The sequence below is a fragment of the Diceros bicornis genome, chromosome 33 (assembly GCF_020826845.1).
Source record: "Diceros bicornis minor isolate mBicDic1 chromosome 33, mDicBic1.mat.cur, whole genome shotgun sequence".
Lineage (NCBI taxonomy): Eukaryota > Metazoa > Chordata > Mammalia > Perissodactyla > Rhinocerotidae > Diceros > Diceros bicornis.
The window spans coordinates 37,810,782-37,837,451 of NC_080772.1; the positions used below are offsets into that span (position 1 = coordinate 37,810,782).

The following is a 26,670-nucleotide window of genomic DNA, read 5'->3' on the forward strand; positions in this document are numbered from 1 at the left end:
TAACTAAGGAAACCTTACAGTCACACCTCTATGTACACATGTGCGTGCACACATAATAAGCTTTCTCGACAATCTATCTGGGCTCAGGTTACAGTTCCCTGAGTCAATATCTGAAATTGAAATCCATACCGACTATGAGGCTGCGTGAATTGATGATTAAGCTGGGTGTGTGTGTGTGTGTGTGTGTGTGTGTGTGTGTTGGTTTGTGTTGCTTTTTGTTGGACCTACCATTTTCACTATGAGCAATGAAATACAGGAGGGAAGCATCCACTTAAGTCTCGATTCCTATTTTCAAGGGATTAGTGTTGCAAGTGCCCCCTTCATCTTACAAAATATCATGCATGCTTTGAGACATGGCATGAAGGATACAGAATCAAACCTCCTCCTATCTCACAGACGTGACTGGTAATTCATAAGGGCACACTCTGCCGCCATATTTCCTCCTGGATTTAAAACTAGTCTCCTCTTATTTGGAAGATACGCTCTACACAGAGTTTTAATTTTCCATCAATAACCAAATACTTGATTATCCCTGGAATCCAGAATGTAGGTTCTCCAAAGACTCAGGATAGAAAACAAAAGCAGAGCAAAACCCAGCACTTTCAAGTGGAAACTGTTAGGTAGCAGTAATTCACAAAATAAGAAGCTGAAAAAGATAGAATAGAATGAAAGAGAAAGGTGCTATAGAACTATATTTGGACAGAGCCCAATAAACCCTGTTTTCATACACTATTTCAGGGAAAACTTTATACTATAGAGAACATATCTTATACCTTAAAAGAGCAATTTGAACTAAGTATTTTTTGAGTGATGATCTCAATTTTCCAAAGGGGCTGAATGTATCAAAGAAAGATATTTTCAAATGCCTTTTTTTTTTTTTATTGCTACTCAAATCTTCAAATCTAATGAACATGGTGGTTTCTGGAAAGAATTCAGAAATGTGCTCCAACCCTTAATCTGTTTTCATAAAACACATGTTGGTTAAAGAAGTAAGGTAATTCTGGAAATTGTGTAGTAATTTCTTGGGAAATTATAAGTGAAGCACAGATGGTAACACACTGCTTTTACAGGATATATTTTTATGTGCAGATGATATTATCATGAACCCTGTACCATACCACTTTTCTGTAACAAGACACGAAACAGCACCATAATATGTGCATGAGAGAAAAAAACAGAAAAATAAAATAAAACCTTAGATATAATATTTTTCTTGACTGCATTAAAAAAGTTTATAATGGAAATATATACATAGACACATTGTACATTATTCCTAATTACTACTCACCACTTGATACTAGTCTGGACAAAATACTGACAATATGTTTATAATCCACTCTTTCCCACCTCAAATTTCTGCAGTCTCCAGAATTCCACAATTTATTTAGCTTCTACTAGTTGCCAGGCACTATGCTCTCATGCAGGTGAATAAGAAAATGACTCTACCTTCAAGAATTCTAAAAGGTTTCTGAAATGAAGTGAATAATGATTTAAGTAGTAGCTTCAACCACATTTACTCCTAACGATATAGTTGGTATCACTTTTCTTTAAAAATGGAGAAAGTTCAAAATAAGTTACTGTCTGTGACTAGGAACAATAAAATTATTTTAAAACCAAAAATAAATTTCCAGTATCCTTATTGTAAAGAAATAGTATATTATACTGGTCAAACATGGAATTTCAATAGTTTTAATGTTTCATAGTTATATTTTTATCAGATTGGCTAAGATATGACTTTGTCCCAACGATTAGTCATTAGGAGAGATGGCTCTGACACTCACATGCATACTCAGGGCTGAAAAAGTGACCCCCAGACATCATCAGGCAGGGGAGTTTGTTACAGACAACAGAGCGGACATAGGTACTATCGTCACCACTAATGGAAGCAAGACTGCAGAGCGCTCTAAGAAAGGAGTGACAGTATCTGGAAAAGAAGCCGTGTAGAAGTGCTCCTCCCAAACTCAGACAACTTCCCTGTAATGACCAAGACAGTCTCTGAGCCCTGAGAACAGCCCCCTGTGGGTACTGGAGAGATAAAGCTGCATAAGTTATTCTGATGAACCGTGGAGATGACCTCTCCGGATACGGCACACTCCAGAGCCCAGGATGTCACCAAAGGTGCAAGGACTTGCCTGTTAGAGAAAAGAAATGACAGCACGTCTTCCTCAAAGACTCAGTGCTGCTCTGCCAGCAAGGGCCGTGGTGTCGCCAGGACAGAGTCCACCCCAGAGTGTGTGTTGTACGTGCTGGGCAATGGTGGCCTGAGCGTGCTCTGGAGTTAGACTCTCTGAAATTGATCCCCACTTTCACATCTGTCAGCCGCAAGACTTTAGTTGGGCAAGTTTCTCGACTTCTCTGCAACCTCAGTTTTCTTGTCTGTAAAATTAGTATGGTAATAATATTTTATACATCTCAGAGGGTTAAAAACGGAATAATGTAACATACATAACACAATACACATTCTGCACAGCGTCTTGCATATATGGAAAGTGCTCAATAAATATTGACTATTTTTCAAGGCAAAGAAGCCAAGTTTATGAAGACAATTGGAGAAAAGATATTCAATGCAACCAAACATTACAATTCTACCATATGTAAGTGAATTCAGTAAGTTCAGCTGTGCACAAACCAAAGCTCTAGGCCTGTCAAAAAGGGTAGAAAGAAAAAGAAAATTATGGGTAAAAAAGGTAGCTAAATTATACCTGTGCCCCTTCAAAGTGATGAGAAGGTGAAGAAAGAAGGAGAGAAAGCCAACAAAAGGTCACCATTGGGAAAACAGAAGAAAAAATTGTGGCAGGAACATTCTGAGTATATTCACTTAAAACTCATAATAGCCTTAAAACATTTCTACCTCCTTTTCCCCAAATACCCCACGCTAGGGATAGCGTAAGAAAGCAGATCCATCTAAGTATCAAAGTGCAGACTGGGAGGTAGAAAACGTACTGCTTGTAATTGCCAAATTTACGTGTGGAACAAGAGACGAACCAGAGAATTACAGACCAATAAAGCTGAATTCAATTTAGAGGACGAAATGGAAAACACGTGGAATTGCTCAGATAACAATCCTCGAGGCAATTCTATAACCGAGCTTCCCAAAGCCAGATCAATGGTTCGGCAGCATTAACATCACCTGGGGGGGAGGAGAGGCATTTTTCAAAATGCAGATTCTGAAGTTCTCCCTCAGACCTCCTGAAATAGACTTTCTGGAGAAGGGGCCAAGGAGTCATCACTTGCGACAAGCCCCTCCAGAGGACCCTCTACACACTGACTTCTGAGACCCACAGCCCCGCGGCACACAGAGAAGTCGCAGCAAGAGATGATGAACAAAAGAATTAAACACTGATGGCATGTTTTCAACTCAGTGCTCCTTAGTCTGTGACGGCCTACATAAATGATGAGTGTTGTCTACACTGCTTTACAAGTGATACTTTACTCCAAATACATGTTACATGATAAAAGTGCACAGTTGGAAAACTCAAGTTGAATTTCAACACATGATTATATTAATTTTAAACGGCTCTGCTGAATTTTGTAAACAAGGACAACCTATAGTCCAAATTGTCTTAGCTCGTTTCTAACACTCTATTCATAGGTTGTAACTCGCTTAGTACAAATCCAAAATTTTTCTTTTTAAGCTTAACCTTTTAAAATCACACAATATGGGGGAAACGGGGTGGAGAGAACCTTCCGCAGGAGAAAAGCTACAATGGACAGAGGAATGAAGTTGGGCTTACTTGTCTTCCTGCACCCTGGGGCCACAGACGCATCTGTTCCCAATTTGAAGAGAATGTACTGCAAACAGATCAGTTCATTGTTTTCATGGCTGATCCCTTCTGTTCAGAAAGTGAATGTATAAACTCCACTTCACGCTTTTGCGTATCCATTTGTATCAATAAGATGTTTAAATGAAAAAGAAAAAATGAAAGTCTTCCAAATTCTTCAGTCAATGCTCACACCACGTCTCTCGATCCTCTACCTGGATCCCACCTGGAGGTCGTAAGCCAAAAAGGGAAGGGTCTTGGAGTTGAGGTCCCATTTTCCATCCCCCACTTCTTCCTCACCCTCAAAGAAAACTTCGACAAGAACACCACCATAGACATTCCTGTACTACAAACAGAAAGGTGAATAATTCTGCCTCCCAATTGTGAAGTTATCCAGATATTTACCAAAGCCTCTTGCCACCTAAGAACTGAATTGTCATTATTCCATCAAATGAGTCAGTTTGACGAGATTTATAATATTAGACTGTTAGCAATGTATCCTGCAATGATAAGACTTGGGGGAAAAAAACATTTAGTCAATCGTATCTCTGAAAACAGATAAGAGCCCTTCTTAGCCACAAAGTCATTCCTCTCTAACCTTCTATAAATGAGTCTCTAAAGGAGTCTATGAATGACAGCTTATATCATAAACATCAGAACTTGGAAACACATTGCCTTATGTTCTATATGAGTTTCACGGCTGCGTCCCTTGTCTCTTCAGACTATACACACAGCAAAGGACTTAACATCTACTTTTTGTGTGACTCGGATACTAGGCACATACTAGAACGCCTACTTATAGACTTAGGCTTATATTTATTTCCTATTAAAGTGAATATAAATGTCTTCCACGTTGGGAAATGCCAGAAACAGTCACATTAAAAAAGTGAAAGCAACGTACACCATATGCAAGTGGTGTCTCTGGAAAAGACCGGCTAATACCTTTACAGTATCAACCAGCACACTTTTATACAGAAAATAAAAAATACATTCTATCAGGGAAAACTGTGATAGAATTCTATTGTACTCTTCTTTCTCTTAAATTGTAAAATACAAACTTTCTATATTGAAATATTATCCAATAATTATTAGACCAAAATAGTATAGCTCCCATTTGAGACAGAGAGAGAATGGGAAAATATGCGTGCCTCAGAATCCTCTAAGATTGAGAAAAGGCCGGACGTGAAGGGCTTGTTCTTTTAAGAGCCTGACACTGGAGCAACTCTTCTACCAGCTAATGAAATGCCCTCAGTCTCAAGCACAAAATCACTTCCAAACAATGGTAGATGGGAAAACAAGAGGAATCACAAAATTTACTATTTTCTATACGTGTGTTTAAAGGCAGGGAGAGACAGGAAGTTGCAAGATTAACGTGAGAGGAGGTATCACTTAAATCTTTCTTTTCCCTTATATTAATGCATTAAAATTTAATAAATCATTTACTCTACCTAGCCAAAAAACAATATCATCCTTGGGCTGGCCCCGTGGCTTAGCGGTTAAGTGCGCGCACTCCGCTGCTGGCGGCCCGGGGTTCGGATCCCGGGCGCACACCGACACACGGCTTCTCCGGCCATGCTGAGGCCGTGTCCCACATATGGCAACTAGAAGGATGTGCAGCTATGACATACAACTATCTACTGGGGCTTTGGGGGAAATAAATAAATTAATTAATTAAATTAAAAAAAAAACAATATCATCCTTTATTTTAAACCTAGCTTGATAAAAGACTAGGCACAGGCCTCCATCCAATAATTCTAGAACAAAGGACAAATGTTCTTTCTAGCAATACTCATTCTTCTAGGGATAATGTGCAGGGGGTCAAAAAGTTTCTCAGCCTTCTCCTGTTCCCTCAATATCTCTTCTTCTCTGCCTCTCTCCATTTTACAACTGCAGTCAGCCTTACACGTAAGACCTAAAAAAGCAGAACTCCTACAGCTTAAGTGTCGGATCCTCTTCTTTACATTTTCCTGGAAGCAGGAACACAGTTATCTCCTTTTAATGTCACTCTGACTTATTTGCTGCAAAGTTTAAAAATAAGACAAAAATCCAAGATGTATATAAAAAGCTAATTTATCTCCCAAATCACTCAGAAAGCTCTCTTTCAATATATGCAAGCATACATATGCTGTATTCTATATCCTTCCCTTATGAACACACATATATATGCATGGATATGACATTATGTGTATATAGTTAGGAATGTGTTTAATTCTAACACTACAGATAAATTTAAACAAGGATGAAACAAAGATGCTCTTATTTAATAGTGCCTAGATATGTGACGACTGAACCATAGCTACAGCATAAATATCTTTGCTACCGAGGAAGAAAGCATATCTCCAATAAAATTATTTGAGACCAAATGAACTTGTCAAAGTCTGACCTTAGAAGGCATTTGGTAATGTCCTAATATTTTCTCTCTATCCTTTTGCCCTATCAAAACTGGTTTTTTAGGAAATACATAAGTAATAAATTCATACATCAATATTCAAATGGCTAAAACTTTGTATTGTTTCACAAAGTATTTCTGTCAATAGTGGGTCAGAATCTAAACAATAATAAAATAACATCTATCAATCACCTATCACAACGTAATTTCTGTAATCTGACCACTGACAACGTAACAGAATGCCCGTCTTTCTACACATGGGGGTCCGAAGCCCTGTTTTCTACTCTGGATTCCACCATGAACTTTCCATGAAGCCTGAGGTAAAGTCACGTTCACAACCAGGTGCCCAGATTCCTCATCTAAAAAGCACAGGTCTCGATCACGGATAAGGTCCTAACGGGGAAAAAGAAGAATTCGGGGGAGGGGGCAAAGAGCAACAGTCTCGGCACTTTGCTGTCACATCTCAAATAAAACCAGCTGAAGAAGATTCTGGAGGGAAAAACGTTATTTATTTCTCACCTCTTGAACACAAATATTGAGTATGAGTCCGAACGTCACTGCTTAAATCCAGCCTCAAGCCTCTTGGCTTTGTGTGTTTCTCAGTCACACTGGCTCAAACCTCTGCCTCGTATTTCTAACTTCTGCCCTTTGTTACACAGAGTAATCTGTGCATGCTGACCATTCCTACTCCTTCTCCACTGAAACTTCACTCATGATAATTGTCCCCCAAGAGGTAACAACCCGACGGCAGAAAACACACCTTGATCCTAACTTGTCCAGAGGAAAGGAGGGAAAATGACAGAGAAGGGAAAGGAAGAGAAAGATAGTCAGGAATGTAATTGTGCAAACGTTGGGGGCGCAGGTGGAAATCAGAAGGGGGGGATAGATAAAAGGGAAGGGCAGAAAGGAAGAAAAGAATCAGTCAGCTCATCTGTTTTAGTCCTCTATTGTTGACATTCTGTCCCACGTGCCTTCCCGGTCTTCTGAGGGAACTGCTGCTCCCTGACTCCAACCATCCGACAGGACCTGGAGCGGCCCTTCACGGACCCCGGGAACTACCTCCAGCTACAGGAATAGGCAGTGACCCCAAGGGGCTAATCTAACTTTCTTTGGGGTTTTTCTCAGTAGAGCTGGAAGTATATGCACACTCACTTTCTCCCAGAAAGGTGGTAAAGAAAAATGGTTGCCAGCAGATAGGAAACCCACACCGCGTGGAGAAGGACAATCTTCAGCAAGAGAGAATGAAGGCGGCCAACCAGGTGAATCAGGGATGAGAGGAGGAGAGCGAGCTCCGTAACACCCCAGCTGTAGGGGTCAGCACTGCCCCAGGCCTGCCTGGCCCACCCCTCCCCACCATCTGTGAGCTACACTGGCATTTCCCGATTAACCTCCTGCCTTGCTCCAGGTAGCTCAAATTGGCTTTCTGTTGCAAAACTAAGAGTCTTAAATAAAACGCCCAAATTCCATCACAAAATTAATCAATCCATTTGTTGTTTTCTTCAGAAAACAATTTTTGCCCACTCACCAATGTGATATTCACAGAAATACCATGACAAATAAGTCAGAGATCCAAACTTGAAGGAAATATTAAAAGAAAAAACATTAAAATCAAGGAAAAAATAGAGAATGTTGACAATATACTACCAAATTTCAATTTGTGGTCATGCTGTGTCCTCACAATCTATCTTAATTTAAAGGCAATATACAAAGATTCTAGAATGAATTCTCCTGGACAGAGTGACTAGGATTTTAATTATTTTTAAGGTTAATGATTAACAATGGAAAACAAATGGGTCTTCATTTCCCCTAAAGTCAGAATCAAGACAATGTGCGTAGTATTACAATAATTACTTAATACTACTCTGGAAGAACTAGTCTGTGCAATTATCCAAAAGAATGAATTAGAGAAAAAAATAGAGGTAATTATCATTACGTATAAATGATATAACCATGTACCCAGACTACTCAAGAGAACCTACAGAAGGATTATATGATATAATAGGATGATTTAATAAGGTGATTATTTGAAAATTAATGTATAAAAATCAATATCTTTTCTTTAAATAAAAATCGCTTGGTAAATATAGTGCAAGTTCCCATTCTAAATAGCAACAAAAAAAGAAGAAACTAACTCCATATCTACAGCAAGCCACAAAACATCACTAAAGGAAATAAGCAAAACAGCTTGGTATTTTCCCAGGCAGATTTACATAAATCAGTGGACAAAATTGTATTCATAAACAGGCTGAAATATATGTGAAAATTAGTATATGATAAAGGCAGCATTTCAATCAGTGAAGACGTCATAGATTGAATTACTTACTGGTTCCAGTTCTTCTCTCCTGCATCCACACCTGCCCTGGGCCTCCTGAGAGACAACCTGTACAGCCAAGCTCCTTGACCTTGGGCCTTGCCATGTAACCAACTTGCTTCAGGCAAAAGAATGTGGTCAGAACAGTCTATGTGCTGGTTACAAGGTGAAGACTTAAGAGGCATCACATGTGGCTTCTTGTTTTCTAGTGCTTTTGCCATCCCAAGGGAACACGTTCCAGTTTGCCTCTGGTTCCAAGAGCACATGAGATACATATAGCAGTGCCTCCCTAGCTGACCCATGTGAACAGAGGGTCCTGGACCACCCACAGACCCATCAGATCAAATTGAATGTGTCTTAAGCCATTGCATTTTATAGTTGTTAGTTCTCAACAAAAACTAAGTGATACAGGGAAAAGATGTACATATTACTCAATATATAGTGCTAAAGCACCTGTTAATCAATTTTGGGGAAAATGAGTTAGATTCCAACTTCAGTGCCTGCACCAAATATTTTACATAAATCAAAGATTTAAATGGAAAAAGAAAGAAGAAAGAAATGAGTATTTTTAAAAACAGTTTTGAAATGCTGGCGACTTTTTGACGCATGATACAAAACTAAAAGTCATAAAATAAATGACTAATCCGAAAAAATAAATTAGCAAAACAAAAATATATCAACAAATTCATTTTATCACACGTGACAGAGAACAGGTCCATTTTCCTAATACATAGAGAGCTGTTATAAATCAGTAACAAAGAGAAGACAAAATAAAAATGGCTGGCAAAGGAAGTCCTTGGACTAAAAAAATATAAACGGATTAAAATATTTTCAAAATGCCAAATATTGATATTAATTTAAATTTTCATAAAAATTAATTTTCATCCACTGGATTAGGAAAAAATTAAAAATACTGGCAGGTGTGTGTGGACTCAACCATGTTCAAGCATTGTTGATAAATATTACATTGATGTATTTTGAGGTAGCAATTTGGCAGAATCCAACAAAACTGTAAATAAATATAGCCATTAATATAGCAATTCCATTTCCAAAAATTTTATTTGTTAAATTCACATATGCTTTAGTAAGCATAGTGCATTACTGTTTATAATAGAAACAATTTTGAAAATAACCATTTGTCTAGCAATAAGTCTATAGTTAAATAAATTACCATATAAGTTATGTTACCACACAAGTATGAGCTTATTCTAAATGTACTGATAAGAAAAATTCTCCAAAGTATACTGTTACGTTAAAAAATGTATATAACATCTTAAATAAGGTATTTCCATAAGAAGGAAGGAAGGCAGGAAGGAATGAAGTGTGTTGTGTGTGTGTGTGTGTGTGTGTGTGTGTGTGTGTGTGCGTGTGTCTAGAAAATTTCTGGAAGTTACTCAAGTAACAAGAAGAAAAGAAAACCAGATTATTTAAAAAAATGAATGGAACGTACAACCCTTGGGTAGATGGCGTCCTCAACCAATGGACTCAGTGAGTTTTCATTCCTAATATGATGCTATAATAGAAGATTCATTATGCCTGTGAAATGCAAAAGCAAATAATAAACTGTTTAATATTCAGAAAGCTACAATTCCTCTCTTTCTAAGGAAGATGTAACCCAGAGAGACAGTACATGCATCAATGAAAGACTGAAGAAAGTCTTGTGTCTTCCCTGTTCTTCCCCTGCCAATCACCAACATGTAGGTATTCAACAAGAGAAAATCCATCAAACTTGAACATCTCTTGAGTCAATTCTTCATGGGTCTTCAATATTGTGCTTGTTACAACACTTAACAAGATTTAATTTTAATGTAAGTTATTCAAAAGAAATTCAAATTATTATGTAATTAGTCACTCCTAGGCTTTTACATGTTAATAGATGCAAAACTTGACAGCATATCAACTTTTTTCTCATCCATGTAGCTAGAAGAGGGATTGAAATACTTTACGACGTCCAGTAAAATACAAGGAAAATTGTTTTCGCTCTTTCTTGAAAACTGTCTTGGGGAAGTTGCTGTTTATTAATAGTAATAACCACAACTGAAGTCACTGAACTAGAACAAGGTTATTTTCCTTTTATATTTTCCCTGGGTCTTCTGATACACACCTCTGAAAAAAGTGACCAATTTTACCATTTTTTTAATGCAAAAGCCAATGGGTATTTAATTCAATGTTCTATTAGTGAAAGAAGATAGAAAACACTTATTTGTACCAGAAATACTGATGCAACGTGATGGAGATGACTAGAAAAAACTCCAGAAGTCCAAGCTACTCACTATTTAACCATTAATCACTAAGATAAATATGACATTTGATTATTAGATATAGTATTAAATATTTTTAATACAGTAACTGAGTAGATGTAAGGTCCAGACACCATATTTTCACCTGGTATGGGCTACACGACTTAAGCAAAATGACAACTATTTAAATGAATCAGAAAACAGCAGTTGAGGGGCCAGCCCGGTGGCGCAAGCGGTTAAGTGCGCACGCTCCGCTGCAGCGGCCCAGGGTTCGCCAGTTGGGATCTCACGCGTGCACCCACGCACAGCTTGTCAAGCCATGCTGTGGCGGCGTCCCATACAAAGTGGAGGAAGATGGGCACGGATGTTAGCCCAGGGCCAGTCTTCCTCAGGAAAAAAAAAAAAAGAGAGAAGGATTGGCAGATGTTAGCTCAGGGCCAATCTTCCTCACAAAAAATAATAATAATAATAATAAATAAAATAAAAAAAAGAAAACAGCAGTTGAGCTAGAAACTAACACCGATGAACAGGGATGATGCAATCCGCTTTTTCGGTGCATATCTACTGAGCTCTCTGCTTTACGCATGACAGTGTAAGGCTCCCGGAATATAGTCCTGACCAAGGCAGATACACTCTATCCCCTCATAAAGTTATAATTGACAGTGAGAGACATAGACGAATCTATTACACAGAAACTTTGTACAACTGATTTGCACACATATTTAATCTACTCTAATACACCAAATTTAACCATATGCTCCAGAGAGAAAGAGAGAAAAATGATTTAATTCAAGTCTCCTCAAATTTCTGCCCCAGCAAATATGAGTTTGGCCTACATGGTTCCTGAGACAGGATGACCAAGACTCAAAGGCACAGAGAAACAAAAGAAGTTGATACTTGGCTTCTGAGTGTCCACGGGCCAAGTCTTAGCAATTAATAAGCCATTTAATGGATTTTCAACAGTAATTTTAAGAGTCAGCCTTTTGTCTTACATACACACGTCAGTATCTAACTTTGAGGTAAGATAAAACACTCTGTGATTATAATTATGGAAGATACTTTAAGAATAAGTAGAGAAGGTTATTATAAATGCATAATAAATTCATTTTCTGGTGGAGAGAAGATGGAAATTAGAAAAGGCCAGATAGTGTTTGCTGGGCACTAACGTCTGTGGAGAAGGGTGGGGAGGGAGGGAAGGAGTTTTGATGAAGACCCTACGGTACCTGGATCTTGGTATATCCAAGAGGAAAAGAGAAAACAATACGGCTGCTAGAACAGTGGTTCTCACAGTTTGGTCCAGAAACCCCCAGCAGTCCTAAAACTCTTACAGGAGTCAGCTAGGTCAAAACTATTTTAATACGATGTTATTTGCCTTTTCAGTCTCATTTGCTTGCAATTGACAGAGGAGTTTACCAGAGGCTATATGATTCATAATATTGCAAGTGTGAATGCAGAAGCAAATATGAGAATCCAGCCACCTTTTGTTAAGCCAGATATTAAAGGTATTTGGAGGGCCGGCCCTGTGGCTTAGCGGTTAAGTGCACGCGCTCCGCTGCTGGCGGCCCGGGTTCGGATCCCGGGCACGCACTGACGCACCGCTTCTCCAGCCATGCTGAGGCCGCGTCCCACATACAGCAACTAGAGGGATGTGCAGCTATGACATACAACTATCTACTGGGGCTTTGGGGGAAAAAATAAATAAATAAATAATTAAAAAAAAAAAAGTAACCAGGTCTGCTTTGTAAAAAAAAAAGGTATTTGGAAAAATGTAAAACATTTTTTTTTACTATTTTTTGTAAAATTTATTTTTCATAATAATATTTTATCTACGTTAACATAACTTTATTATTGTTATTTTTAAATGAATTTATAAATAAATATTCTAAAACTTTCTCAGGTTTAATTGTCTAGAACTGTAATAATAATAAAAACTCTTTGGGGTTTTCAATAGTTTTTATGCCTGTACAGGGGCCCTTAGTTTGAGGATCACTGTGTTACATCACAGCGAGCAGGAGATAAACTTTGAGCTATGAGACTAGGAAGAGGGGTGGGGTCTGATCATGAGGGGCATTACAGGCCACAGGACGTGTGTGGATACAGTGTGTCCAGACCAGAGATACACAGGCTCAAAATAGGGTTGCAGCCAACCAGACATGAGTAATGAACAGTTTGAAGATGTATCCCTTTTCTCGAAGGAAAATAGATAAGGGATTAGAAGCAGTGACTGAGGGGCAGGAAGTGGGGGGACTGGTGCCCACTCCTCGGACATGAACACCCATGAGGTAGGCGGTGTCAGCACAGTGGTGGACAACACCGGGGAGGACAGATTAACACGTTTGGCATTGGCACAGTAAGCTACCATCCCAGTGAGGGCAAATAGAGAGAATACAGGCTAGAGCTGAGAAGAAGGATGTGAACTGGAGACAAAAGCTAGCAAGTTCTCTTCATATTGGTCTTTTAAGTCACAGGAATCTATAGCACTGCCCAAATTAATATTACAGAGTGAGACATGGCCCAACGCCAAGCCCTAATCAACCTAATATTTAAGAGTCAGGCATTTTAATCCTACAGGACAGCATTATAAAGAGGATTGCAACTTCTTCTCCACCTCAATTAGGCTACCACGTGTGTGTAACTATCAGCAGTGTTTACTTATTCGTTTGGTTACTATGTACTAAGAGCTGGAACACATACTCAATATATCATTTTTAACAGCTCTATCGAGACATGATTGACACAGTCATACACTGCAAATGCTGTTTCAGTCAACAATGGACCACATACACAATGGTGTTCCCGTAAGATCAGCACCATGGAGCCCAGGTGTGGAGTGGGCTACACCATCTAGGTTTGTGTAAGTACACTCTGATGTTCGCAGGAGGAAATCGCCTAATAACGCATTTCTCAGATTGTAGCATTGTTAAGCGACATATGACTGTACAATAAACTGCACGTATTAACATGTACAATTTGATAAGTTTTGACATATACCATGAAACCATCACCACAAACAGGGAAATTAATATACCCAATCACCATCAAAAGTCTCCTGTTGCCTCTTTGTAATCCTTCCTTCCCAACTCTCCCACCCTCTTCCCCATTTCCCACGCAAACACTGATCTGCTTCCTCCTGCAGAGGAAGGAATGGACTACATGTCCATTTTCTATAATTTCATGTAAATGGAATATCCCAGTAGGTGCTGTTTCTTGTCTGGCGTCATTCACTCATAGTTATTTTAAGACTCATTCACGTTGTACCACGTGTCAACAGTTCATTCCCTTTTCATTACTAAGCAGCACTCCACTGTATGGATGTACAGCATTTGTCCACGCACATGCTGACGGACATTTGGGCTGTCTCCAGTTTCTGGACTTCCTTGAACATTTCATGCAGTGCTGGTGTACTGGTGATGAAGTCTTTCAGCTTCTGGCTGCCTGAAAAAAATCTTTATTTTGCCTTCATTTTTGAAAGATATTTTCACTGAGTATAAAATTCCAAGTTGACAGTCTTATTTTTTTTTTCTCTTGGCACTTTTGAGATGTTTCTCCAATGTCTTCTTGCTTGCAATATTTCTGACAAGAAATCTGCCATCCTTTCTTTGTTCCTCTATATGTAAGGTGTTTTTTTTCCCTGTCTGCTTTTAAGATTTTCTCTTTATCGCCCATTTGAGCAATATGAATATGGCGTGCCTTAGTGTAGTTTTCCTCATGTTTCTTGCACTTGGGATTCATTGAGCTTCTTAGATCTATGAGTCCATATATTTTCTACCAAATTAGGAAAAGCTTTACTCATGATATCTTCAAATATTCTTTCTGCCCCCTCCCCCTTCAGGGACTCAAATTACATATATATGAGGCCACTTGAAGTTGTCCCATATATCACTGATGTCCTGTTCACTTTTTAAATTTTCTTTTCTTTGTTTCATTCTGGATAACTTCTATTGCTAACTTCGATTTTACTACTCTTTTTCTTCTGTACTGTCAAATCTGCTATAAATTTCAAGTGTATCTTTAATTTCACATATTGTAGTTTCGATCTCTAGAAGTTCAATTCGAGTCTTTTTCAACATCTTCCATATCTCAATTTTTGAACCAAGAACACAGTTGTAATAACTGTTTTGCTATTCTCGTCTGCTAATTCTGACATCTACGTCATTTATGGATCGGTTTAGATGGACTGACGTTTCTCCTCATCATGGGCTGTGTTTTTCTGCCTTTTTGCATGCGTGGTGATGTTTTTATTGGATGCCAGACACTTTTGCATGCGTGGTGATGTTTTTATTGGATGCCAGACACTGTGAATTTCAACTTGTCAGATGCTAGATGTTTTTGTATTCCTGTAGATTTTGTTAAGCTTTGTTGTGTGAAGCATTAAGTCACTTAGAACCAGTTCGGTCCTTCCAGGTCTTGCTTTCAGGACTTTTCAGGCACAACTAGAGTGGCTGAAAAGTCCAGGGCTTTCCTCCCACTACTGGAGAAGATGCTTCCGAGTACCCTCCACAGTGCCTGTAAATGGTGAGGTTTCCAGCCTGGCTGATGGGGACAGGCACTATTCCCAGCCCTGAGTGAGAACCAAGCCTTGTCCTCCCTGATCCTTCTGGTTGATTCTTTCCCCAGTTCCCAGAAGTCACTTCCCAAGAATGTGCAGATCGGTTCTCAACTGAGTACCCAAGGGGAACTCTCTGCGGATCTCAGGTGCCTTCCCTCTGTGCAGCTCTCTCCTCCTCGTATCCTGACCTGTGAATCCAGCCGCCTTGGTCTCCTCATACTCGCAGCTCCATCTCCTTAACTCGGGAGCCTGCCCGGCTCCGCTCAGGTCCTGCCTTCCCTGTACTGTTGCCTGGAAACTCTCACGGTGGTAAACTGAGACAATCAGAGGCCTCCCCTCATGTGCTTCCCATCTCCTTCACTATCTGATGTTCAGTGACTTGAAAACCCTTGTTTCATGTATTTTGTCCAGTCTTTGGTTATTTCCGGGGGGAGGGGAAATCAGGAGCCTGTTACTTATCTTGACTCATAATCTTTCACCTTTTTAATCCCACAATTAAGTGAGATTAAACTCAACTCAAGTGAGTTGAGTATTATTATCTTTATTTTACATACGAGGAAACTGGGGCACGTGGTCAATAACTCAGCTCACTCAATTTCACTGAGCCATACAGCTAAGAGTCCTAAGCATCTTCCGAGGCTGTTGCACACAGCCATTATGATATATTGCTTCTAAAGTAAGTAAGAGACAGCTGGATGGATATTTAACGCTGAGAAATTGTATAAAATCAGCTAGATTAACCTTTGTAAATTCATTTAAAAACAGTCCTCCCTTGAAAGGCTAATGAATGAACAAGTGAGCCCTGACAGCTATATACAGCAGGATCTTAAGGACTGAAGACGTTTTCACATCCTTTGGTCAACCACCAAGTTGGAGTTTCCATTCCCCCCATAACAAAGACAATACGCAGACATCAGGTGTATTCTCAAATACTGAGAAGGCCCTCACTAACTTCCCAGGCCCCTGACCCATCTCACACTGATCTGCCTCTGAGAAAGGTCTCCTTTATATTATAATTAGATAAATACATTAGAAATAATAAAATCTGTGCCCTTGTAGCTTCTACCCAGTAGACACAGTATACAAAAATAACAAACTCCAGAACTCATGGAACGCGCCCGTCAGCAGCTGTTGTACACACACATCCTCCCCCAGCAGGGTACTGGGACATGGATCTGACACAGGTTTTCCTTCACATGTTTTACAATGTTCTATTCTTTTCATCTTAGAATGCAATCAAATCTTCCTAAAACCTTCGAAAATCACATTAAATGGTAAACCGCAACGTCACAAATAGTTAAGGAATGAGATATTATGATTAATTTAATATTATATGTAATTCAAGATTATGCCACATTTAATATTATATGTAATTAAATATAAGTTAGGAATTTTCTAATGAGTAAAAAATTATAAACAGTATTCAACAGTAAAACTAGGGGCTGGCCTGGTGACGTAGCAGGTAAGTGTGCGCACTCCACTTCAGCAGCCCAGGGTTTGCAGGTTCAGATCCCGGGTGCAGAACTACACAACACTTGTCAAGCCATGCTGTGGCGGCGTCTCACATATAAAGTAGAGGAACATGGGCACGGATGTTAGCCCAGGGCCAATCTTCCTCAGCAAAAAGAGGAGGATTGGCATCAGATGTTAGCTCAGAGCTAGTTTTCCTCACCAAAAAAAAAAACGAGTAAAACTATATTGAGTACCACATAATCACTCTTGAATCAACAAATCAAATCGCCAGCAGCTCATTCAGTTTTTACTCCAGGTTAGACACTAGGCCAGGAGAGACCCAGCATTCTCATTACACATATTAATTCTCTCTTTTCAGTTTGGCATACAAAAAAATGTGAGCAATAGATCACATTGTCCTCACTGGAAGCCTGGAAGTTAATTCTCACTTGTATTTACTTGGTTGGGAGCCTGGCTCTGTGGCCAGCCCTCCTGCTTTGAATCGAGGCTACTCCACTTCCGGAGAATCAGATCTATGTGGCCTTGGCAAGTTCCTCAGCCTCTCTGTGCCTCGGATCCCTTGTTTGTGAAAGAGAAGCAGTAGTGCTAACTCACAAGGCTGTAATGAAATGTAAACAAGTTAACATACATGAAGCACTAAGAACACCATCGGGCACACAGCAAATGCTCAACCAGTGTCAATTAACACTGGTTTTATTATCATTAAAATACGGTGTTCAGTCAAATCAACTCAGGCATTTCCATTTTACTGGTTACTTGGACCTTGTGTAATTAGAATATAACACCAGCACATAATGGTTTCTACACTCCTGGTCATTGGCGGGAATGAAGGAGCTGAGATAGACCGTATTCTTACAAAAGAAGGAGATTCCTTGGCATTGTCTCAACGCTGTCATTACAAACCTGTGCGACAGACAAGCAATGAAGATCACAAATCACTTTATGAATAGTCAAAATAAGGTAAAGACTGCTTAAGTAATTTGTTTGAGTCATTCATGGAACAAACAATTACACTCGATCCACACGCGGGCGCTTATCAGTAAGTTACATCAACAGAGCTGTTGCAATATTACAACACCCAGAGCTCCAAAGAGTTTTATCTGTAACTGGAGTGAGTTTTTGTAAACTTGTTCTCAATTTCATACATATCACTGAGCATACATTTGATTCTGGGACTTAGTTCCATCTATTCTACCTTGAAATGAAAGAGGGAAGGGGTGGAAAGGTGGATTCTCATAAAATTTTACCCAATTTCCAAGCCTGGTATCCTGCCATATAACTAAAATACGAAGTCCCTCGAGACCCCAACCAGAGGAAGCAAACAGGACCATGAGAAGGAAGTGCTCACCAACTGTCTCAAGTAGAGAGGGAAGGAATACACAGACATTAGCACCTAAAACTAATTCGAATATCTAATCACCAGACTCAATGAGAACTATTAACACACCATCTGAACTCAACTGTGACCAGTTCCCACGGAAGAACGCCCCCAGGGCCCTCACCCAGGGTCTGCGGCCCCCTGCCAGCGCCTGCAAAGGCACACGCTGCGGTCCTGACATCGCCTCAGGTGCACGCAATTTGGGGACAGAAAACAACATTTATAAAGGTATCCAGCCTCCCTTAAAAAGGGGCAGTTTATTCCCCCTGAACTAAAACAAATACTGTAAAATTCCATTCCAGGGAGCAGTTTATCTGGTTATTTGCATACATCTCTCTAAGGTCTTTCTCTCCTGAGAGCGGCCCCCTCTGTGGGGCCATGGCTTACTCCATTTATCTACATTTCACTCAACTGACAAGATTAAAAACTTTTAAGAAATCCGAAGGATGTTTGTGAGTATATCATAATATCTTAATTAAATGTGGGCCTGCCCCACATGTTAGTGACTGCCTTTTTCACCCCCTCCCTCCACTAGAGGTCATATGATAATCTGCTCAACTGAAAACATATCTGAGCGTCCTATTTAGAGAAAAAACACTGTTTCACACTTTTGTGGCTCATTTCTTACATATTTTTTAAAAAGAGGATTGAGAAAAGCCTGTATTTTAAAATCTACTTTCATTGAAAAATACTTATTCAATAAGGTCATATGGTAAACAGTAAAAAACAAAATAACTTTAGCCTCAAAAGCTTTTAAAATTGGATTTTTGCTACACATAATCTAAAAGGGATGATTCAAATTAAATTAATCCCACCTCTAATCTGTAAGACCACAATTATTTCATTAGTCATTTTAGTTAAAATGAGAACACCAAGAGCTCCTACAGTCACTACGTATATAGTTCCTGACCTATTCCACACCTAAAAGCAACAGACATATAAAGCAGTCCTGCATTATAGCATTCTTTGTCATATTGTCACCCCCAAAACTCCTCCCTCCCCAAAAAGTGCTAATTTCCTCCTTAGTTCAAATACGTAACCACGGAAACCAAGTGGCTCTCAGTGAACCCAGCTCACATCTTAAATCATGAACCATGTTCACTGATTTCCTGAAACTCTCTCTGATTGGCTGTGATTCATTTTAAGACATCTGATTGCACCTAATGCCCTTGATTTTAAACCAAGTCCTCCTCCTCCACTGGAGTCTTGAATAGCTCAATGGCTCCCTCTAGCCTCCTTTCGGATACTACGCTCATAGGTCACAATCAAAGGTTAGGGGCTAGAGTGGAGTTCCCCGGACTCTGCTGGCCAATCTTCTGTCATGTGGCTCATCAAGACAGTCCACTGATCCAAACCCAGGGATGCACAGTGCCAAACGGCTGTGGTGAAAGGCAGACAAGAGCCTGCATTCAGAGTGCTAAATGACAGGAAGCAACAATCAAATATGGCTTCACGAATAACCTCAAAATCTATAAATAATTTTCCCAAGAAAAAGAAAAAGAGGCCAAAAGAAAAACTGAGCGTCACACATATTATTACTCAGTATTTTATCCTCTTAGCATGGAATATTTTTGCTGTTCACATAAGATGCATATTTTATAAAACAAATGCAATCTGATTTTTCACATTCAAAATCAAATGTGTTGTGAAGAACAAAAGTAACCCTCAAAGAGCCATGTGCCAAAATTATTTTCCACAATGGACAAAACAAAGGTACAGTATAAGCATTTCATTTCACTATAAAATATGTGTATATTTCTATAGACAGATAGATTTGAATTTTGAGACCTCCGCCCAAAACAATCAGATTTTGATATTATTCCAACTTGCGTCTTTATGATTAAAGTACCACTTATATATTTTTCAAAATAACATGAAGCCATGTTTTTAACACTGAATTTTTAAAGTTTGCTACCTTGGCCAAAAATTGATTTTAAAATTACATATAATTTGCTGCCAGTGTTTTTACTACTCAGCAGAAGGTTAGGATTATTTCCAAAATGGAACACCCTGTGTCACTACAGATGATACCAAATGTTAGATTTAAGTTGCACATTCTGTACTTCTTCATGATATGCATTTCAGAAAAAAAAAAAATCGGAACACTCTACCTTTGTGATCTAGTTGCCCCCAAGTTTACATGGTAAATATGTGCATTTTCTCCTCTTTGGCTATATAAATTAAAGCCTGGAGGCTAAATACAATAGAATTTCAAATTTGGAAATGGCCTTAGTGACAGTTTAGTTCAATTCTCATTTTTAGAGATGAAGGCATTGAAGAAATGACTTGTCCCAGAACAAAGCTATGTTAGTACAAGAACCAAATTAAAGCCGACAAACCTTGACCTCCGTCCTCCATTAAACCATACTGCTGGTCATCTTCTCCTCCCAATGTTATATGGACAAGACCACTGTTTTCTAGAAAAATTCTTTGTCATTGTAGAAAACACTTTAATATCTTTTTCTGCCCATCCTCCTCCTTCCTCTATTAATCAAAAATATATATATGTTCTGGATTTGGGGTATAACATAGAGCTGGCCTAAGTTATACATGGAATCCTACTCCTTCTGTGGATAGGAAGCACTTGGGCCTTGAGCCAATTCAAATAAACAGGCTCATTGAGTCATAAAGGCCTATTTATTTTCCACAGTATTTAAAAAGATGAACAGATTTCGGCAAACAGTCTTGTAAAAGAAGGTGTGAGCTGAACTTGACATTCTATGATAGTAACAGATGACAAGACAAAATGTGAAAATCACATTCTTGAACTAAACTGTCTAAGAAAAACCCACAGGAAGAAAATGTACTGACGTTAGCTTGGTTGATTTTCAGTATATTACACTTTTCGAAAATGAAAAAGGTATTAAAATAAAATCTTCCTAGACCAGCTGGTATCTCCTAACCTGATAGACTTTTATGTAATGAGATGCTATCATGCCAATTACCTTTGAATCAGCATTTATTTTTTACTGATAATCATGAAATCTAAAAAGTACTGAGTGTTTAACCATGTGAAAGCATGTTCCTATCTCTTTCTCTCTCTAATATGATATACATATATTCATTTAATCATCAAAACAATCCTATGAGGCAGGTACCATTAGCATTCCCATTTTACAGATATGTACGGAGGCCCACAGAGATTAATTAACTTGTCCATTATTGGCTTAATAACTAACTTGCAGGTAAAAGGGTTGGGATAAGAATCCAGGCAACCTGGCACTAGAATATGTGTTCTTAATCACTACACTACTGCACAGGAAAACCATTTGATGGATATAATTACATTTGCAGATACTTAAATTGTGATGGAAAGTAACATGAAAAATGACTTTCTCAATTTGAAATATACATGCTGAAGAGTCAGAAAGCTCCTGAAGGAGCATAAAGAAATCAATCGTTCTCTTTCGACACTGAATAAATTTAACTAATTGACTCAAATGTTCAGTGGCTTTTTTTCTTTGGTTCCAAAATAATTTCTAATTGGTCATTTACCAAATATTCTGAACAGATACATTTTGAGTAGTTGGGGTAGGTCATGCAGTGAAATAAACGTACATAAAATAATTGATTAATCCAACTACAGAGGAAAGAATTATACTGCTGAACAAGTGCATTAAAATTTTCTTATGTTAATAACCTGAAATAGCATAAATAAGAAAAAGTGGAAACTTTAGATCTGTCACTTTTAACCTGACTCCAGAGATCAAAAAACTGCTATTGAACCCAACTCTATCTTTACTTCACAGAGAAGAAGAGACTGCAAGAGAAAACCCAGCTGTATGGAGAGGAATGGACTTGGACCGTTGTTCTCTGTAGATTTCTCATGGGGGTATTAAGAGACAACCGACCTCGCTGGCATACGTTCACTTGTAAAGGTTTCATGAATAACTCTAGATTTGGGCAACCTGTCTCAGGAACCCTGAAAAGACAGGCATAGTTAGGTGACACAGAGGAGAAGGTGGAGACTCTGAGGACTATTGAGTCTTCTGGTCTCCTGGTCATAGTTATTGGCCCTTCTGAGCATTATGAATGGCCAGCATATTTGAGATGTTTTATAAAGCTTGGACTCTTGCAGCAGATAAAAACCTTTATGAATCGGTGACGCAGCCCCTGTTGTTGACCAGTATAAACGGCTAGAATGGAGACTTATGGATGTAGTTGGAAGAGTCCCTTACCCATCAGGCTAACCAGATGGTGGTGTCACCATCCTTCCCTGAGCAAATGAAATAATGCATGCTGATTATGGTGAGTAAGGACAAGACAAGAGATATGAAAAAACTGGCCCCAACATATAACATTTTGAAGTGTGTAAAATATGATTTTTTATCTCTGAAATGGCTCACCACCAATTACTGCCAAGTTAAACAAAGTACAGAGTTACTCCAAGCAAACTCCGACCTTTTAGGAAGATCTAGCTAAACCTGACAAGGTGAATACATACTAAATCAGTTAAAGAAACATACTAAAGAAAAATGTAGGAAATGGTTACATTCATGATTCACAGTATTTGTCATAAAATATCCTTTTGAAATCCAGAATCTCTCTTTTTGCTAATTAGGAACAACATAGCCAATTTTTTGCTTTATCAAGATTTTTTGTCACAAAAAGTAATCACTTTCTTATGCGTTGATATGTGCATCACTCAGAGTATTAGTATATCAGAGTTTTTATTTTGCTATTAAATTGGCTTAAAATAATTTTCCTCACTAGAAATGTGTGCTACTGTTTAAAAAACAATAAGGAATATGTTGTTCATATATTTAACATCTGACAAACTATCAAAGTTGATGATGAAAGTTTCTACTACCATGAACTATATACTCAAATTTCATGACAAAAACGCACTGTCCCTTCCCCTCACAAAAAGAAGAGCCCCAGGATCATGAAAATCCCTTCTACAACAAGAAAACTATTTTAGAGACAAAATGATGTTTTAGAGTGTAGAATTAAATCCTGATTCTTTGTTAACAATTTAACTTCTTCTGACCAATGAACACCTCTGACTCAGGGGGCTCTCCAATGGCAGCCGTCTCTGACTTGCAGTCAACATCAGCGGTGTACCTCCCCTGCACCATGCTGATGGTCACACACTGAAAGGCCCACTCCCCCAAAACGGATCGGCGATATCCAAAAATCTTTAAACATATATACGGAAAATCTGGCATTAAAAAGCGTCCTGCCTGAGCTATTTAAGGAGAGGAATGTATTGAATCTCTTCCATAGTACTACTCCCGGTAGTGTCTGGTCCTTTCTTAGCTGGAAGAGATGTTCCTTTTTGCTTAAAAACAGAAACAAACAAACAAAATGTACTCTTCCTCTGTAACAGGCTTTCATCAGCACATTAAAAATATCTCCTGCTCTGATCATTGAAAATTCCAGATGTTTACACTCTTAAAAATCAGACAGGAAAGAGTTAACATGATTCCCTCTACCCAGCCCCCTTACCTCCAGGGGAAAAAATATAGGTTTTTAAACCTTAAATTATAAGGATGAAAAGTACAAGGGTCCCACCGATTGTGAGGTTCAGAGAGGAACAGAGCATTGCAACCTCAGTTGTCAGCATAAAAAGCATCTCTAAGAAGCTTTGTCCCAACTATAACTTGGTGTGCTTGCAGAAATTCATGTCAGAAAATATCCTGTCATCCCATGATCTTTACAATACGTTAAATTAACTAGCAGCTACTCTTATGATTTAAAAAAAAAAAAGAGGTTATCATTACACAAAAAAAGTATATAAACCCAGCTAAGCTTATGCTCAAGTGCTTAAAAAATACTATTAGAGAATAAGACAAACTATGAAACACAATCTACCCTAAATCATTAGAAAATCTCCTTTGTATCAAAGAAGCTCTTTAAGGTCTCAGATGCCACATGCCTCTTATCTTTCATAATTAAATCTCTGCACTGTGTAATAAATATGGATGGAATAACTTAAATACTCTAAAAATGAGAAAATAACTCTTTTTTCCATGAACCATTTTTTCACATATACCTTGAAGAAGAGATAATGGAAATTCAAAATGAAATCTCTTTTGTAGTGAAATTGTAACTTTTTCTTCCATAATAATATCTGATTGAACTGACTGAGGCATTCAAACTGTGAAGAAATACAATCAAATTTATGTTTAGCCTCAAAAAGGAATCCTAGCAAGCATCAAAACACTGATGGTATCCCAATAATCTCGGACAGCAAATCTAAGACTTTCCCAGAGCAGGCGGCCGTCAACCCAGGCTCCCCCTTTCTCTTCAGAGTGAGAAGATAAAACCTAGCACTTGCTTCCAACCACCTCCCACACCCACCTCACCACCATCACCACCACCATCTGAAGCCACAGGCCCTTCTGTTTATCACATCATAGACAACAGCCTGCCACTTTCATTCCTCCAGCACATGAACTAATTACTTCATTTCAACATTAAATTATCTCTTGATTTAAATGTTAGACACAAAATCCATCTGTGGCATGTAATTCCAAAAGTTCAAATTTGCAATCGAGAAAAGGCTGGACTTTCAGCCCCTTCCCATCTCTCTTTTTATTCAGAAAAACAAAGTGGCCGTTTTCAAAGGGTTAAACAGTTTTGGTTTTCAGATTGGGGTTTTTGTGTAACATAGCCATATTCGACATCTGTAAACTTCTTTAACTCTTTTGATAATGGCTTTTACTTTTTCAAATACTTTGTTTCTCCACCAGCCATCACTTATTACATGGAGTCCTAAAACAGTTTCTATAAACACGGAGTTATGTTCAGAATATGCCCTCACACATGGCATTTATTAGGCACACTTTGCATATAAATCTGTTACACGAAACATGTTCAAATGCTGTGCAACAGGTCCTGTATTGTGTAAACACACACTTCCAGGAAAATGACAGCAAGCTTTAAAGGGTCAACAAAATAAGAAAAAAAATCACAGTATTCTTCACAGACTTATTCACAATCCTTTTAAAATGTCAGAACACATAAGATCTAATCGAAAATAGTGTATTTTACTAAAACCCTCTTCTTGCCTTAGTATTCCACCATCTACGTGGTAAACTGGGTTGCAGCCCGGTGTGTTCCCCTGATTTATTGCACATCACTGGCGTTAGTGCTGAGTTGATGACAGGAAAAGAACTTTGGCAGAGGGCTGACAAGTCCTTATCCTCAAGTTCCCTCTCGCTTTGCGTCTGTCTGCTCCCAAAGCTATCAAAGTAAAGCAAACGACAGTCTAAAACCTCTGGGCTTTGCCAGGAGAGTGTGAAACCAAATTAAAAACACACCTCACAACTATCACGCTGGGCCACGTTTATTTTCCACCGGCGGGGGAGGAGGGAGAAGACACTTAAGAGAGATGGATTTCACGTCCTCTGTGCAGCCAGATCTAGGTACGGTGTATTAAGTTATGTCTAAATGAGAAAAAGACCGTCTAGTCAAATGTTTCATCACAAAGTAATGTTATTAAACACATCGTGTATTCCCACGCTCTCCTCCAGATTCTTCTGATTGTAACCTCCTTTGTTAGGCGCAAAACACGGGGAGAAAGATTTCAGGAACAATACCAAGGCGGCACATGATGCCCAGCAATGGATTCTGTATCTCCCGAGCAGTTTATTCATCATCAGCTCAAGCTGCTTGATTAAGCCACACGTCTGCTCTATGGAGGACTTCGCCCCTGCCCCGGGTGGAAGGCATGGACCGGCCACCACTGCGCCTCCGAGCGCGCAGCATCGTGCTTTGTGCCGCCGGGATAACGGATTCTCGTCTCACGCGCATCCATCACCTAAGACACAGGGAAACTCAACGCGGGTCTGGGCGGCTGGAAGGAAACAACGCGCGGAGCCCGGCGGCTCCGAGCAACCAGGACCCGAGCAGCGAACGAAAGGTTCAGGGAGCAGCCCCGCCAAGGGGAAGGAAGAAAGCCTCGCACTCTTACCTCCACATTGAAATACGGCTCCGCTCCGCAGACGGCAGCACATACAATCCAAAGCAAGGTTTGCAAGAAAAACACCCCCGAGTGATGCACGAAATCCAGCCGTCTTCCAGTGCTGAATGTGAGCAAGATCATAGTGAACTGTGCCTCCGTGCACGACCGGCTCCCCTGCGTTCTCTCCCTCTCCCTCCCTCCCTGGTTTCCTTTCGGAAGAAGTCCTCGGGGTGGGCGAGGAGCCCGCAGGTTCACCCACGGCCGGGCGAGGGGCAGGCAGGCCCGCGCGCGGCAGCCGGAGGCGGCGGAGGCAGGCTCAGCGGGAGCCCGCGCCCAGCATCCCCGGGCCGGTCCCCGCGGACGCGGCGCCCAAGTTCACGGCGGCTCGGCTCACAGCGCCCGCCGGCCCGCGCGCCCGCCGCCGCCTGCTCCTGCGGGAAGGGCCTCCGCCGCGCGCCCTCTCGCCGCTGCTTCTCTCCTCCTCTCCGCGCTCCCCTCCAGAACGTTCATCCGTAATCTACATAACTCCTCCTTCCGGGGGTCTGCCCGACTCGGGGAGCTGGGCGCGCGCGCGCGGACACACACGCGCACACACACAACCGCACACACAGCTGCACACGAGCACACACACAGCCCGACACGCGCGCGCGCTTCTTAAAG

The 26,670-nt window shown here is 39.7% G+C and overlaps 1 protein-coding gene across 1 annotated transcript in view; it reads right to left on the reverse strand.

Moving 5' to 3' along the window:
* Window positions 1-26,431, reverse strand: part of MMP16 (matrix metallopeptidase 16) — a 292,273-nt gene extending 265,842 nt beyond the window's left edge. Inside the window, exon 1 of the mRNA XM_058528990.1 lies at window positions 26,020-26,431. Within this exon, the coding sequence (XP_058384973.1) occupies window positions 26,020-26,151 (132 nt within the window). The 5' untranslated portion in view covers window positions 26,152-26,431. The remainder of the gene's footprint in view (window positions 1-26,019) is intronic.
* Between the last annotated feature and the right edge of the window lie 239 nt (window positions 26,432-26,670).